This window comes from Urocitellus parryii, chromosome 3 (genome assembly GCF_045843805.1).
Source record: "Urocitellus parryii isolate mUroPar1 chromosome 3, mUroPar1.hap1, whole genome shotgun sequence".
NCBI classification, from domain to species: Eukaryota; Metazoa; Chordata; class Mammalia; order Rodentia; family Sciuridae; genus Urocitellus; species Urocitellus parryii.
The window spans coordinates 57,931,241-57,949,124 of record NC_135533.1 but is presented as its reverse complement, the minus strand read 5'-3'; the positions used below and the strand labels follow the sequence as shown (position 1 = coordinate 57,949,124).

The following is a 17,884-nucleotide window of genomic DNA, read 5'->3' as shown; positions in this document are numbered from 1 at the left end:
CTTTAGATATTTTTACAAATGCACTATGTTTATAAAACTCACATGGCCTTCAAAGTGTGGGCTTTTTACTGGTCTTTTTTTTTTTTTTTTTTTTTTTAAAGAGAGAGTGAGAGAGGAGGAGAGAGAGAGAGAGAGAGAGAGAGAGAGAGAGAGAGAGAGAGAGAGAGAATTTTTAGTATTTATTTTTTAGTTCTCGGCGGACACAACATCTTTGTTGGTATGTGGTGCTGAGGATCGAACCCGGGCCGCACGCACGCCAGGCGAGCGCGCTACCGCTGAGCCACATCTCCAGCCCAACTGGTCTTTTTTGAACATAAAATATTTTTAAAAAATTCACATTGGTTTATGGGTAAGCCATCTTGCCTGAAGTTTTTCCCAAATTTAAAGAACTTTATATATGTAATTAGCTTCTCAGTGTCTACATTATTCAAAAATAACAAAAGAAGATTAAGACATGGAAAAACCAACATTAAACAATTATGTAGGTTTTATAAAGTTGATCACAAATCTGTGACCATTGGCTGAAGTATTGACATTTTGTCCCAATTTCCCTTCCTGTCTCTCTCCCTTTTTTTTTCCCTTGTAGTATAAACCTTCAGTCAAATTTATATACTCTGAAAACAGAAAATATTTGAATCCATCCATAATTAGAATAAAAAATCAGAAAATTGATTATTAATAACAAATGTAAGAAATTAGTCATCTAACCCTATAACTTAAAATATCTTTTTTCATTGTGCATCTTTCCTACGTGTTATTGGCTTAAAAATGATGCAAATTGTCAACAATTTACTTAAAAACTTGTGTGTATATCCACTTTTTCCTTTTATGCTATTTTCTGAAAAAGGAGGCAGAAGTTTCACCAGTATTTTAGAGATGATGTTGCTTTCAGTGTAGTGTCTACAGCAAACAGATAAGTCTTCCAGATGTTATGCAGTTACTAAGAGAAGAATGGGTCTTATTTTAATACACGCAGGATGGTATTTATGTTAATTTTGCATAACACATTCAAAGAAAATGTTAGGATATCCCTTGTCATCAACTGTGAATTTGAGTTTCAGGGCTTTAAGCATTTTTTAGACCGTGTATGTTGAAACATTCTAGCATCTAATATTGCTGACTACACAGGCTTGTTTTTTTTTTTTTTTTCTGATTGCGCATCCCTGGGTTTCTAACGGAATGCAAAGGAGAAAAGGAAGAAAGAGCATTTAATGAATCGCAAGACCATGACTTAGAAATATGATTAAGTCTGGGATGACTAACAAAAGCACAGGAAGACTCCACATCAATGGCATGTGATTATGACAGGCATAAACACTAACCATTATCAATCGCCCACATGTTTCCAAGGATTGGTCCCGTTTGTCTCCAACGGATCCTGGTGTCTTGGGTTAGTGCTGCGTTAGGGAGGGGAATCGTTATTCGGTTCCACCTGCAAGAAATTTAGCACAAAACCAGCCTTACGACTATGTTGACATCCTTTAAATCCATTTTATATGCGTGTGATGTTCCCATCTCTAGGTGCTTGTAACAGCACTAAAGTTTCTCAATAAACTCTTTACATTCACCTATGGAATTGTGTATAGTTTAAAAACAGACATACAACTTGTAAGAGCACCCATATCCTGCTAGAGTAGTGGATTTATTCTTCATAGCAAGTGATATTTATTTTGTTTAGACATTATTTTTATAAAATGTTTTATTTAAATTTATTTATTTTTAACTGATATATAAACATTGGACATACTAATGTGGTGTTATATTATGTTTTGATAAATTTATACATTCTATAATGTTTAAATCAGGTTTTACAATACTCACACCTTAGATATTAACCTACAGAAATCATCTGTGTGGAGATGGGGTGCTGATTAGCATCAATTACTTTTTAATTTTTTGCTACCCCTTGTCCTATGCACATGTAAAAAGGGGAAGCAAAAAATGTTTCCTAAAAACATTTCCCAACTTAATTTTGCTGTTCTTGTAAATATTTTTACTATGTAAATCGTGTTTATTCTAAGTGGAAAGCATTACATAACCATTTTAATTCTATAGTAATTCCCAAAGGAATACATTTATGGTCTTTAATTTATGTGAAAAGAAGTAGAAAGTTTCTCAGAGAGAATGCATATCATTACCCAGATAGTAGATGGCAGAATAACATATAAACTCAGGTCTAATTCCAAAACTTAACTTTTCTATACTTCTCTATGCTGGCTCTTTCCATAAGTCTTACTTTGGCAGTAATATTATTTTGGTTATTTTGATTATTTTTGTAATAATCACAGGATTGCCATAACAGAATTTAAATTCCTGTAGTCCAAAATATAAGTCAGGTACATGAAAAACGAATGACTGTATAAACTGTGATCTTGCATCAGCTTTAGCAAAAGTATTTCTCTCTTCCTTTAATGATACTACTTTTAAGGAGAAGTCAGATTCCTTACCTATTATGTAAAAAATGCTATAGTTTCTGTATTACTCATTAATTTTCATTCTGCAGCATGGAGAGAATTTACTCACCCGCTGTAGTTTTCGGAGGAGTAGATGGTGCTGTGGGGGAGGTGAGGGCCAGCACAGATCTCAGGTAAGCATTCAGTGTGAAGCAGGGACCAGGAACGCCCATGGTTAGTAGAAAACTCCAAGCTGACACTAGTAACAACAGAACAAGCACAACACAAAAGCGGCAAAGATTAAAAAAATTACTTTTCATCTCTGCCTAAACACAATAAACATCTTTAGAACTAGTGTGAGATTTCTTTAAGATGGCTCTTTACTAAATGATTGCTTTCTCTTTCTCCCAGGTCTGACCAGCCTTCAAAGGGCAAGCAGTTAAATTACTGCTATAATAACAAACTCCTTTAAAAGACAACAAATGGTAACTTGAGTCTGAGCTCTTGAATTTGATAGATGGCAAGGCAATTACCATGTCTCACACTGTTACTTCATCCTGTGAAAGTGAGACACAAAAATTCTTAGAAAGGATCCCAGCAACACTTCTGCAAGTGAAACTGAGAAGCCATAGCTCTTGAAGTGCTAATTGATTTCCCTGCCTATTATTAGGGGGTCACTAGCCAACATGAGGTCAAGCTTGTTTTCAGTTGTTACTCTCTCAGCAATCTGTTGTAATGGATGGCTGCCACAGCGCATGCACACACCTCTCATACCTAAGATCATGCTCTTAGAATGAAGCCAATTCCTACTTAAAATCTACCCAGTCATAACCCACCTATTAACCGAAGGACTTCTCTTTGGGGGAAAATGTGTATTTTATTAATGGATATTTTATTAAAAATCCAGCTAAAAACCTACTGAGAAATTGTCTCTGATTTAACAGCCAAGTTCATGTGTTCATTTTTAACTGTTAGTACACCCACAAAATAGGGTTTCCTACCTGTTACCAGGTTGATGTGTTCCACATCCCAGATTAATAGAAAACTGTATCATGTGAGACATTGTAGAAGGGAGAACAGGTAAGACGTGGAAAAAGTCTACAGCCCAGACATTCCTATTATGTCCTTGATGGTTCTTTTGCCTGAGACAAAATTTGGTAGCAGGAGTCTGAAGTTCAGGGTTGATGACCACGGACACCAAAGATGGAACCTTCCAAATAAAGGAAACCAAATCACTCATAACCTTTCCTATGTTAGTCAATGTGTATTCTCCTAGGTTCTCTCTAGTCATCGCTAAATACATAACTGCCATCTGTTGAGCATCAGGCAATAGCCCTGTGTTCCATTTGTTATTTCATGTAGAAGATGCTGTCAAGGAGCATTTTTTTTTTTATTAGTGACTCAGAATTCCTCCTTTGAAGACAAGTGTGGTTTCTTGTGTGTGATTGATCGGGTTCTCTGTTCAAAGACAAATTGATCTAAGGTTTTAAAAAGTTATTAAAGTATATTTATCCATTTTATCTACATTAGCACAAGACAAAGGAAACTTGACATTTACTTGGCTTTATCAATAGTGCTTTGGAAAGTGGAGTTGTATGATATTAATGGTTTTCCAAACCAGGTATTCTGAAAATAGTACTCTAAGCAGAAACTTTCAGAGCCAATGAGTTAATGTATAACTTATACAATTGATTTGGTCTAAGACATGCAGATGCCAGACCAGATATAACCCCACCATGTCCCTGATGTAAAAGTAGTTCACTAAGAAATCCCAATATCTAGCATGTTCCCAAGTGGTATAACATGGGAACATGCTGGATATTGTCATCAATATTGGAGATAAAGCTGACTAATGAGCATGTGGGCATAGTCTCAGCACAGGTAAGTCTATTATAATAAAAATAATTTAAATCTGATGCCCTATGACAAGCATCTCACGTGATTTGACAATATATATTTGCAAATAACCAGAGACAACATTTGCCCTGTATCCACAGGGCAAAGGAAAAAGGTCAACCTCAGTCACTCTAATTAGCAAAGAAGAAAGCAAAGGTAACATAAAAGTTCTGTTACAATGTCATCTGCCTAACAAATCTCAAAAGGCTGGATAAATACTTATTAAGCTTGATAGCAAGGCTGTAAGGCTGCATAATTACAGTCATATTTAGAGCTTTCCTGGGGACAAGAATAACTGTCAGTCAGAGTATTTGGTTCCATTTTATTATTGCTGATGGGCTATAATTCTTTCTTCTTGATAAAATCTAATGTTTATTTGTATCAGAAATAAAAGTGAATATTAAAATGTCCATGTCACTTTTTTTTTAAACTGGCAATTTCTTGGGCTACCAGGAAAGAGATTTATTCTCTGTATCTGTCATGGTCTTCATGGTTTTGACTTTGGCTTGTCTGGGGAGTTGTGAGGTGAGCATTTGGCACAAGGATTGGAAGTTGTACCTTATATGAGGAATAGGAAAGAGTATCCAGTGCAATGTGCTCTTTTCTTCCTTCTATCTTTGCATACAAGATGATGTCATTTTCTTGAGAATCTCCAGGGTCACAAATTCCTCCTGCACCAAATAAAAATTTCATGGTGTTAGTACCAACCTGCATTCCCCAAACATCAAATACAGTGTTAAATTTCAGAATAAGAAATAACTATGCCACCCAGATGTCACTTAATAATCCTAGGGGCTGCAGTTGTAGCTCAGTGGTAGAACACTTTCCTCACACGTGTGAGGCACTGGATTTGATCCTCAGCACCACGAAAAATAAAATAAATGAAACAAAGGTATTGTGTTCACCTACAACTAAAAAAAAATGATCCTAAACAAAGATAATCAAACCCAAGGAAATCATTCATGAAGATAGTTCAGATGAGCCATGCTAAAGACTTGATATTTGTGAAGGTCAAAGTAACTATTTGCTTAATGGGATTACTCAAGTAAATGTCTGTGTGTAGCAGGACAACATGTCTCTGTTTCAACCCACATTAAAAATGATATGCTTTTGGGGAGAGAAAGGGGCTGAATTAGAGCAAATTATATTCCATCCTTTTATAAATTACATCAAAATGAGTTCTAGTGTAATGTATAACTAAAAAGAATCAATAAAAAGATGTGCTCTTGCTTTTTAATAAACCATTACTTTCTTATATTTGAGGTCTTTATGTTCAAAGTTCAGAACCTATTGATTATGATTTTAAAACAAGTTTGGTGATGCACTGCATTAAAGACTTATAAAGTGGTGTCATTCAGGCTGTTGCAAAGTAATACCTATGGTATTTTAGCATATATATTTGTATTTTAAGTGAGGTTCATTTTACATTTTTCATTTTTATATTTGGTACTTCATTTGATTGTTGGAAGGTACATAAAGTAGTTATCCACTATCTACTTCACAGTCCACATGAAATGATATGCTATTAGAACTGGAAGGTACTTAAGATTTTTCTGATGATGAAATTGAATATCAGGGAAGGTACTGGAAGTTCAAAATCATTTAACCAGCTGGTGGAAAAGCCACAAGTAGATACAAGTCTTTTACCCTTTGATCCTCTGTATTTTAGTCAGTGTTTTCATTGCTGTGACCAAAAGACCTGACTGCAACAATTTTAGAGGAGGAAGAGTTTATTTGAGGCTCACAGTTTTAGAGGTGGTGGAAGGATGTGGTGGAGGAAAACAGCTTAGGACATAACCATCAGGAAGCAGAGTGAGAACTCGATCACCAGGGACAAAATGTATACCCCAAAGGCACACTCCCAGTGATCTACTTCCTCTAGCCACACCCTACCTGCCTAGTTACACGCCCCCATAATCCATTCAAGTGCATTAATGCATTGATTCTGTTAAGACTTTAATAACTCAATCATTTTACTTCTAAACTTTCTTGCATTATCTCACACATGAGCTTTTGGGGGACACTTCATATCTAAACCATAACACTGTTCTTTTCACTACTGTGCTTTGCCAATAATTCTTGCAATTTCTGACTTCTATCCATCGTCTGCATAACCTGGATTTTAAAGGATCCCATATCTAACTAGATGCCTTTCCCCACCCACCATTATCCTTCATATTAGTTATAATCATGACAACAGAAGTGTGAATGTGTATATGAAATTACTGGAAAATATCCTATCCTTAAGGCCCAACGTTTGTAACATTATTACAAACTTTTATTATTATTATTATTATTATTTTTGTGTGTGTGGTGGTGGGGATTGAACCCAGGACCTTGTGCATGCAACGTGAGCAGTCTACCAACTGAGCTATATTCCCAGCCCCACAAACTTTAATTATTACCTGAAAAATTCTTTCAGTTCTTAAATCAGCCACTTTGAATGTTAATTTTTATCTACAGGCACCTGCTGTTGCTAGCACTCTATGGTGCCAGTAATGCAATCCCAGAGTTCTAGAATGAGATTACCCTTTGAGAATTAAACTAGTAAAATAAATAATGGTTGAGACTCTCAATGTGAAATAAAACACACCAAGAAAGGGTCAATTGCTTATAAATGGTTGATTCAAAATCCATCAGCGTAACTGGTTCTGATCTTAGGAAGAAATGATTTGCTAAGTGATGTTAAATAAGAAAAGTAGAAAGAATATAATCAGTACAAGAAATTTCATAAGGGCTGGGGATGTGGCTCAAGCGGTAGCGCGCTCGCCTCGCATGCGTGCGGCCCGGGTTCGATCCTCAGCACCACATACCAACAAAGATGTTGTGTCAGCCGAGAACGAGAAAATAAATAAATAAATATTAAAAATTCTCTATCTCTCTCTCTCTCTCTCCCCCATCTCTCACTCTCTCTTTAAAAAAAAAAAAGAAATTTCATAATAATAGAAGAAATATTAGCAAAAAAAAGAAGGACATTCATAGAGCAAGACTTTGACAGGATGTCTATAGCCTGGACAGGAATAAAAGGGTTTTTTTAATGATAAAGGCAATCCCTGTTAATTCATTTGGCAAGAAGTATCCTGCAGTGAAGAATGATATATCAGATTATCCTAGTTCTGAAATTCTTGCCATTAAAATGACTGGGTGATAGGTATATCTGATTTGATCCTATAAACATTGTTTATTCCTTAATGCTTAACAGTTAAAATTGTCATACTTATTGAGAAGAATTATGATTTGTCCATTAGCCTCCTCAGAGCTTTTAGCAGGAGCCAGTCTCCAAGATGCCCTTTCTGGGATTAATTAAGAAAATTGATTTTTTTTTTCTGAATCTATAAGCCTGAGACCTGCATAGTGACAGTAATGACTCCACCAAGGTCACCAGTGAAGCCCATTTTGATTGGCAAGCTGTCTTATTTATATAACTTCCTTAAAATTTCATCTTCCTAAATGCAACAATTCTCAATAATCTAAACCAATAGTTAAACAGATGACTTGTACTTGCTTTGGAAGCACACTACTGGAATTATACTGTGCAAATACTCTAAACTCAATTCTCCTAGGCTAATTCTAAAATTATTTGGCATTTTTGAGAAGCACCAGTGGAAGTAACCCAATAAATTGTCTTGATTGCAGAGAAGCCAGGGTCTGGCTTGAAAACTAAGCTTCTTTAAGATAGACTAGAGGATTCTGGGAGTTTGCTACTAGAGTATCTAGTTGAGCCAGAGAAGGAGGAAGTTCAGCACACATTCTCACTCTATTGTGTGTTCCTAGAGCTGTCTAGGGGTTTGTGGGATAGCAGTAAATTACAGGGTGTAGCTGTGGAAATTAACTTCCATATTTGGTCAAAAAGTTTTGGAGAGTAGATTGAGATTCCGGCTCATGACATACTGACCTTATAGTTCAGTCACTTGTGAGAAAATCTGCCTGATAATCTATTTAATTCCCAAAGAGGACGGAGGAGAGTGATTCCAGGTGGGATGACAGGGAAATGATCTGCAGCATAGAGAATGCCACAGAGAATAAGGTCAAATAGGATAAGGCTGAGAGATCAGCAGGGACTTTTGAGAAAGAATTCCCAATGCGAAATGCCTGGGAAACCAAAGCACATGGAGTTAAAAAAAAAAAAAAAAAAAGTCTGCTCCTTCAAGAACTTACTCCATAGAGTTAAGAAGAGATATGGTCTGGATCTTGAGGAAAGGGCAGTATCTGTGGTTTTCCAGTTTCACAAAGAATTGACGGTGGAAATGGTGTTAGGCAATGTCTGGACCAGGGTTTTATTTTGGGCCAGACTTTCGAGCACTTACTGTGTGCAGTGATATAGTCAGCTTTGTGTTGTTGGGACTGAAATATCCAACAAGAACAACTTAGAGGAGGAAAAGTTTATTTTGGCTCATAGTATCAGAGGCCTCAGTCCACAGACGACTGCATTGCACTTGGACAAAGGTGAGGCATTAAATCATGGTAGAAGGTCAAGGATCCAGGGATAATATAATCCCCAAGCAACCCCTCAGTGACCTACTTCCTTCAGCATATTCTACCTGATTATAGTTACCACCCATTGATCCATTTAAAATTTTAATCCACTGATTATTATACAGTCCATCACAATCTAATCATTTTACCTCTGAACATGTCTTTATTGTCTCACACATGAGCTTTCTGGGACACCTCAACTATAACAGTTCTATAATGAGCCCATACTACCAAAGTCAAGTCTGTAGTTAACATTATTTTGTTTGACTCCAAATTTACACTACCACTCAGAAGGGAAGTCTTCGATGATAGTATTTGTTTTCCTGTGTGTTGTTTGTTAAGTGGTACTGAGGATTGAACCCAGGGCCTCATGCATGCTAGGCAAGCACTCTACCATTGAGCTATATCCCCAGCCTGAATGATGGTATTTATAAAGCATTAACATTTGGCATGTAGATATGTTTGCCACAGGTAAATTTGCCTATTTAAATATTTACAGGATTAAGTAATATGAACTGAAAATAGAGAAAGTAGATATGATAATAATGTAGATCTCATCCTAATGGATGCTTGTTGCTCAAGGTCAACCACCCATAGAGAACATCTTGTGATTTTGACATTAGCATCATAGTTTTAGCATTTATTACACACTTCAATGTTTTGATAAGTACAGTTAGTAAAGTCACCGTAAATGATGGTGTCTGGAGGAAAGGATCCATGTTAAAAACAAAATTCCCTTTTAGAAAAATCAGGTTTTTTAAAAAAATTGAGTATTGAGCACATTCGCAGGCTTACCAGGAAAAAGAACTACAAAGGTTAAAGGTCACAGGTGGTGTGGGTTTGCTGCACCACACCTAAAGACACAGGACCCAAATTATCAATTCTCTGTGATTTCATTAACTTGTTCCCTGTGCCCTCTGTGCTTTCCTAAGAACAGTCCATGAACTGCATCTGCTTGTCAGAGAGACACAAAACTTGTGGGAGCCTCACCCAGCCCAGAATGGCAGAAGAAGGTCCAAAAGGAGCCAAGACATTAAAATGTTGATAGATTTTATCTGAAAGAGCCCTCTGAGGGTAATTTATCAGTTCTGGGAAGTTTCAGTGACAGCAGCTCCTACAAGAAGAAATGAATTCTTCCTTAGCTTGATAGCCTTTGATGCATTGTGGAAAGTAGCACTCAGGGGGCATCTCGAATAGCAATGAATGCAAAAAAGGGTTTCAATAAAAGCTAGATGAATGGCTGTTTTTAAGTATTTTAAATACTGTTTTAAGTAGCATTTTAGATACTTCTTATATCAGGAAAGTGATTTTTTTGAGGCTTTGCTATTTGCAGAGTGTTGGACTAGAAGAGGAAATACATCTTGACTTCAAAAAATTTGTTATTTAGTGAGGAAAAACAAGACCGGTATATAGGAGTCTCTCTTATTCCTAATTTTGTTTCCATTGTTTATTTTCCATGGTCAACTACAGTCTGAAAATATTAACGTCTGTCTTGCCTTGTCCAAGACAGAGAGACCACAATTACATAATATTTATTGCAGTTATTACAATTGTTCTATTTAATTACTAGTTATTGTTATCAATCCCATACTATGCCTAATATATCAATCAATTTGTATCATAGATATGTGTATGTATAAAGAACCAGTATATATAGGGTACAGTACTATCGTGGCTTCAGGTATCCATTGGAGATTTTTTAACATATTAATAAGGAGGATATGTTGCTATTTATATGAAAAAATGACTAGAAACTGCTGTGCACCACAGTAGCAAAAATGCAGAGAAAAAAGATATAAATATGAGCTAAAAGAATTGGGCACATTGTAGATGCTAGTAAATACTTATTGGAAGACCAATAAACAAATAATCAAATGAATGATGTCTGTTAGGTTATTTTTGTCCTGTTCATTGAATTCTGGCTCTAAAAACAGTGCTGAATGCTGGCCCTTAATGAATTTGTGTTTGAATAAATGAATGTATAAACAAAGGAAATAGACTTTGAACTGAATTTTGGAAACTGAAATTACATTCACAGAAATCTGATAGGAAGCAAGCATATAATATATCATGGACAGGGGCTGAGGGGGAGGGAGTATGATGCCCTTTAGATTAACAATTAGCCACTGATACTCCAAAGGTGCCAGAGGGGTTACTTATAAACCATCTTATGATAAATCCCTTCCCATAGTACTTTCTTTCCCACTAGCTATCAAAGTTTCAGTTTTTTTCTATAGGTCCAGTCTTATCCTATCCCACCATATCCTACCTTACCCTATCCTCTCCTCTCCTGTCCTAAAACAAACACCTTCCCTGGATACTGTGGTTTCCTCAAGATCCAGACTTCATTTGTTTTCTTAACTCTACTGATGACATTCTTGAAGGAGCAGTCCTAGTTCAGTGACATGCTATTTTCTTTTTTTAACTCCATGTACTTTGGCTTCCCAGATGTACACATTAGGGATGCTCTCTGGAAGGTCACTGGTGGCCTCTCAGCTTTTTCCTGGTTGGCCTGGCTCTTTGTGGCATTCTGTACACTGCAGATCACCTCCTGTCACCCCACTTGGATCACTCTCTTTCATCCTCCTTTGTCAAATGACAGACCTTCTTCAGACCTCCTTTGAAATCCTTTCTCAGTCTCCTTTGCCTACTCTGTCCTTCTACCCTGTATCTAATTGAGGGTTCTTCCTAAGAATTTTTCAGATCTTATGCTACTTCCACTTGGGAGACATGGCAAGCCCAGGGGTTCCAGTTGTCACCTGCATGTGGAAGATTTTAAAATCTGACTCAAACACTGAATAGAATTTCTTCTTTCCCATGACTTTCTAGAAACCCCAGTCTTAACATATCTAATAACAAAATATTTTCCACACTTGCCTCCTTTTTTTGATATTTCCTAGTTTAGGAAAATGACACTATTTTTCCAGTCACCCTGAAGAGAGATCTGTGTCCTCTCCAGTATAGTTCTCACTCCACCCCCTCACCCCCACAGTCAACTCTTCAGTTATCCCCTCTCTGTCCCTTCTGTGACATTACCACCATTACTGCCTGGATTCTTTTGTTGCTTGGACTAGTACAATAGCCTCCTGATTTAGGGTAGCTGGATAAACACATTGCATGGAAAATATTTATACAAAAATTATTGTTTGTCTGTAATATGTTTAATTGGGGTTGCATTTTTTCTTTTACCTTTTTCTTTTTTTCTCTCTCTTTCTTCCATCTGACAAACTTGCCCTAACTAGAATACTGCCTTCTGATTTCATATTGTTTCAATCTTTCTTTCATTCTTTTGTCAGAATCATCGTTCTAAAGCCCACCAGATGGTATTCTACAGAACCAACAAGAACCTTCTGATGGCCCCAGGTAACCTAGAGAAAGAAAACTCTTCAGGATTAAAGAAAATCACTACTCAGCTCCAATTCACTTTTCTAGCTCGGTCTTCCATGCTTCCATTCATCTATGTGTGAGAAATCACCCAGCCCCAAGCATACCATGTACTTTTATTTTCATGCTTTCCCCCCCCACAAATGGCTTAGCTTAGAATTCTCTTCTTCCTTTAAATGCAAATCACGCCCAGTCTTCAAGGCGGAGTTCAAATGCCATCTCCTTTATGAAGCTTTACCTTTATTCCTCCACTACAGTGTCCCACTGTGATTGCTCAGGGTTTTTCCTGCACTTCTATAGCAGTTTCATTCCACTACAGCAGCCTGCATTCTCCCTTGTACATAGTTAGGTGTTACTTGTGGGCAGGAGCTGTGTCTAAGTAATTTTTATATCCATAGCAACAAAGAGATGTAAGTCTATGTATTACGTACTGTTTTGAGTGCTTTGTGGGTATTAACTCATTTGACCAGCAACACTGTGATTCTGGTGGCATTATTCTCCCAAGTTGTAATCTCTACACATTCTAGTTCAGAGCTCTACATTTAATAGACATTTATTACTTTTAATTGAATGGAGATGATTTATTTGGGATAAAGTACTTCTTTGGGTTCATTCGAGTTAATTTTCCTGTATAATCAACACTATTTTTAATTCATTAGTTAATAACTTGCTTTGCTCTAGAAAGAAATAAAGATGACTTAATATCTCACATATAGACACTTATAAAAAGGAATTTACACAATGAGGACTTAATCTTATATAAACATACTTAACTGGGTTGCTTTACTGTGAAAAAGTCAAGAATTCAAATATATTATGTAAAAAATGGTAAAAAGGGAAAAAATCTAAATTAGATTGGCATAATAAATATTCATTCCAACTTTTTTTTTTTTGCAATAGGTTTCTCAGGAATTGCTTTTAATAAAATGAGAGACAGCATGAACATGAATTATTTAGAGGAAATGAACTCTGGGCCTTTAAATATACAAACCATTTCAAAGTCAAGGCAAGGATTTTCTTAAATGTGAGATTACATTATTTTCTATCTATGACTTCTCAGTTATCAAACAGATCATTATTGGAAATGGGTTAGCATCACATAGGCAATATGCTTGAGAGCATGATACAGTCCTGAGGTTTACCATGCAAATCTGAGCTGGATGATTGTCAAAGAGGTGAATTGAGGAATGTGAGATAAATAGCCACAGCCAAAGAAGCCTAGATTCAGGAGACCTGTTTGTCCTGCTGAACTGACATCTCTGCTAGCAAGTTCAAAGGTAGACAATGTTTGTTTCCTGTTTCACTTCCAGATGTTGCCTGTGCTTTCCCAGTCACTCAACAAAGAAAGCATGTGACAACTACACACATTTCTGGAATGACATCAGGAAAAAACATGTCACCATGGCTCTTGTTGACTAGCAGGCTAAATTTGGGGGGAGGGTGGTTCACCAATTTCAAACCCCTAATTCTTCCCTGGGTATTTTTCCAGGTTTGTTTACTCTAAAATAAATCTAAAGAAAACCGTGGCTTACGAATATTTCCTTTCTTTATGTGTTTGCAAAAATAATATAGAGAATATTATTAAAGAATGATAAAATGTTATAAACTTGTTTCTTTTACAGTCTCTCCCAACAAAGAGATTAGGCAATAATGGGATATCCATTGAAAACAAATGACTTACCCTAACAGACTGCTTTTTGGTGAGGTTACTGGCTATGGACAGAGGAGTTGCTTTGCTCTTAGCTTTTCTCCTATTGTCTTCTCAGCCATGATCATAGAGCGCGAGGTGAAGGAAGGTATTGTGGCATTTTTCTTGAGGCCTAGTCATGGCATGCTAAGACTAGATCTTGGCAAGAAGATACCAGCAGGGCCCATGCCATAGGCCTTTGCTCTGTCCGCAAAGTTCATATTTCATGAATTTTCATTTTATATAGTAGATAACAAACAATCTTACTTCTTAGGAATAAGTCCTGGACTGGAATCTGCCCTAAGGTCAACAAAGTTTGTTCAAAATGTACCTACCCATAACGAAGTAAAATCTCAGGTTCCCGTAACCAGTAGTGTCCATGTATGGAGTGCATAATTTCCTCTCTCCGTCTTTGAGGAAGACCATTGATAAACCTGATTCTATTGTTCCGCACTCTGTACCGACAACAGCTCCCAAGATGTCCCATCTTTAAAAAAAAAAAAAGTCATTGAGAGCAAATCTTTACAAACTAAATATTCTGTTTTTAACTAAGAACATTTATTTAGCAATGAATGATTCTGAAATAAAGGTGCGGTACTGCAGACTTTAGGCAATGAATATACTTGGAACACATCCCATTCACAGTTATGGTTCTTCTTTAGAGAGACAATTTTAATTAGTACTATGCTAGTTTGTCTACCATATGGCAACAGCGTGCTCCCAAGTAGGACAGTGTTTACTCTCAAAGTACTTGCAGTTCAGTTCAGGAATCAAATATGAACTAAGGAAACAGAGAACCATTGAAAGCAGTATCATAATATAAACCCTTGCATGGTATTTTGCATATTAAAAATAATTATGGAATGAAAAGCTGTAATAGCTGCCAAAAGTCCAGCAAGTTTTCAAAAAGGAGACAGGATTTAAAATGGGTCTGGTCCAATAGGTCTTTGGATATGTACAAGAGAATCAAAATAGCTAACTCCTATTTAGTGCTAACTTAGATGTCAGCTCCTTTTCTAGACTGACATATTCTTCACATATTATACGCACTTAATTCTCACAGTAACCCCATATGAGAGTAACTATTCTATCCCAATTTTTTTTCAAGTTATTTATTTATTTATTTTGGTCCTGGGGATTGAACCCAAAGGTACTTAACCACTGAGCCACATCCCTAGTCCTTTTTGTTTTTAATTTTGAGATAGGGTCTCTTTAGATTGCTTGGGACCTTGTTAAGTTGCGGAAGCTGTCTTGAACTTGTGTGATCCTTATGTCTCAGCCTTCTGAGTCTCTGGAATTACATGCCCAGTTCTATCACAATTTTGGATGGAGGAACTGAGATTCAGAGAAGTTTAGGACAGACAACAAAATATGGGGATGATACTCAAATCCATGCAATCTCACTTGAGAGCCTGTCATATACTGTATTTGGGGTTGATGACAACATGTGAGTAGTGGCTGACACTATTAACAGTGAGATATCAACAGATGGTGGAGAGTGCATACTGGGGAACAGCAAAAACTATATTTGATTAGTAAATTGGAAGCAACTCATGAAGAGCTCAGAAAGAGGATTTCAGATTCCATTCAGTAGCCCTCAGGGTGATATTTCTAAAATGCAAACATGATTATGTCTCTCCTTTGCTTTTAAGGCCTTTCAGTGGCTCTCCATTGCTAATCAACAAATTCCAAACTCCTTAATGCAGAATATAAGGTCCTTCCTGGCCTGAAGCAAGAGCACTTTCCTAGCTCCACCTTTATACCAACTCTTTGGATATATAACATGAATTTGAAGTTATTAAATTATTGTTTGTCAGGCCTCCATAGCTTTAGCCACTGTCTACTGGCGAACTCAGAGTCATTCTCCAAGATGTCCTTTAAATATTGTACACCTTCCATAGGGACCTTCCCAGACTCCCTTACTTCCCCTAAATAGCAACACCATCTCTCTGACTTAGATTCTTCCTTCATGATGCCACTGCTCACTGCATATTGCTATTACTTCTTTATATGCCTTTCTTTATCTTGATGCATCAACTCCTAAGACAGGTATTTTATTTTTATATTCTCAAATTTAGCCCAGTGTCCAATACCCAGTAGAAGCTCAATAATTCTGTGGAACTATGGAAGTATCAGAGGATTCTAGATCCAGAGAGGGTGTAAAACCTAATCCAACGGGCTTCCTGAATCCCAGCTTCACTTTCCTCTGCTTTCTGTAGCTTCATCTTTACCCTGTCTTGTGAGACAACTCACTCTTTGCAGAGAGTAAGAAAACAGCTCCTTCTGCCCTTGCCACCCAGACCTTCCAAGGTTGAGAAAGGCCAAGGGCAGGTCTGATTTCTACTCCTTCTCCCAGATTGGTGATATGATATTTCAGTCACAAGGTCCCCTGTATCTAGACTTAATGACTGGTGACACCATGGTTGCCCAGCTTTGACTTCAGTCCTCCTTCCACATTGAAGTCATAGCTTTGAAGGTCAAGATTCTCTGCCTGATGGATCTTCGCGAAACCATCCGCCTATCTAGACCCAAGACTTGACATGACCACTGAGCTTTAGCTTATCCATCAGCCTTGGCTCTGGGCAGACACTTTAAATGTTCAATATGTTCAGAAAGATTTTTAGGTTTTGATTTCTTTTCAAGATTCAAGAGCTTAAATGAATAATCTTATATAACATTGGATCCTTTCTTCCCCCAAATGCCTCTCTTCTTGTCTATGATCTCTCTTCTCCCATTACAAATCTGATCCCTCTGTCTTTTCCTCTTCCTAAGTCTGACCCATCTGTTGCCACCCAAGTGCTGGTTTTGACAGTGAGAAGTGAAAACAAACTAGTAGGTCAGAGAATGCTCAGAACTCTAAGCATTTATAGCACAACACAATGAAGAGGCCTTTAAAACTACTCAAAGAGAAATCTTGTAAAACTTTTATTATTTTTTTTAATTATAACAGAAGTCAGAGATTTTTTTTTTTTGAAGAATGATCATAAACTTCTGATGTACACTGAAGTCATTTCCATGTTTTTGTCATTACTAGCAGGGCTGCATTCAAGGTCCTGTGTAAATGTTGACAGGCACACAGCCTTTCTTTGCTGTGTCTGTGAGAGAGGATGCCTAATCCCCTAAGGCACTCATTGCATTACTGAATTTTTTTTCTCTTTGCATTCACAATGGTACTACCTACGTTCACCTTAGGAGAATTGAAAAAATAGTGACTCAGATTATTTTCTGTGTTATGGGGTTCTCATAAGAATCTCAGTTGTGAAACGTTAACAGGAGTACCATGTCTGGAAAAGGAATTACTGGGAGACATGTCACTTCCTTATCACTCCACTCTTCAACCAAACAATTGGATAAATACCTGTTCCCATCAGGAGGGTTTAAGATTCCTATCTCCCCACAAGTTCATCTTCACTTGATTTTGTCAAACTTTTATAATTTGGCTTAAGAGATGGAAATAAAACTTTATCACACTTTGACATTTCTGTGATTACTAATGAGGCTGGAAATCTTTTCATGTTTATGGCCAGTTGGGGTTGCTCTTTGAGTTGTCTATTTCTGACTTTTGTCCTTTTTCTACTAGGATCTGTCTCTTCTGGCTCATTTCCTTGTGATTTAAATTTTGTTTACTCTGGATAGTAACAGTAATCTTTCCTTGGCTAGTAACCTTTTCTTTTTTTTTCCATTATGTTTATGTGTCTTTGGGTAATATAAAAAGTTTTTAATTTATCTTTTATTTATGGCTTGTAACTTTTTTCTGTTCAATAAATCTTTCCCTACCCTGAGAACATAAAGAGATTCCCTTGTACTTTTTCATATGATTTTAAAATTTTGTTTCTTACATTTATGTAGTTTTAATTCATTTGAAATTGATTTTGGATAATAAATAAAGTTGAGGTCCAATTTTATTCTTTCTATACAGGCAACTGGTTATTCCAGCACCATTCACAATTTCCTCTCCAAATGATTGACTGGTAATGCCACTTCTGTCACAAAATAATCTCCTATAAATGTCTCCAGGCTCCAGCCCCATTAGCCTACACAGCTATCT

General features: G+C 36.8%; 1 protein-coding gene across 2 annotated transcripts in view; it reads right to left on the bottom strand.

The window, feature by feature from the left end:
- Positions 1-17,884, bottom strand: part of Reln (reelin) — a 452,281-nt gene that overhangs the window by 149,767 nt on the left and 284,630 nt on the right. For both annotated transcript variants that reach the window (XM_077796721.1, XM_077796720.1), the window contains exons 12-16: positions 14,172-14,323; positions 4,848-4,960; positions 3,395-3,603; positions 2,524-2,652; positions 1,323-1,432 (exon numbers count right to left, since the gene is read on the bottom strand). In XM_077796721.1, the coding sequence (XP_077652847.1) occupies positions 1,323-1,432; positions 2,524-2,652; positions 3,395-3,603; positions 4,848-4,960; positions 14,172-14,323 (713 nt within the window). The remainder of the gene's footprint in view (positions 1-1,322; positions 1,433-2,523; positions 2,653-3,394; positions 3,604-4,847; positions 4,961-14,171; positions 14,324-17,884) is intronic.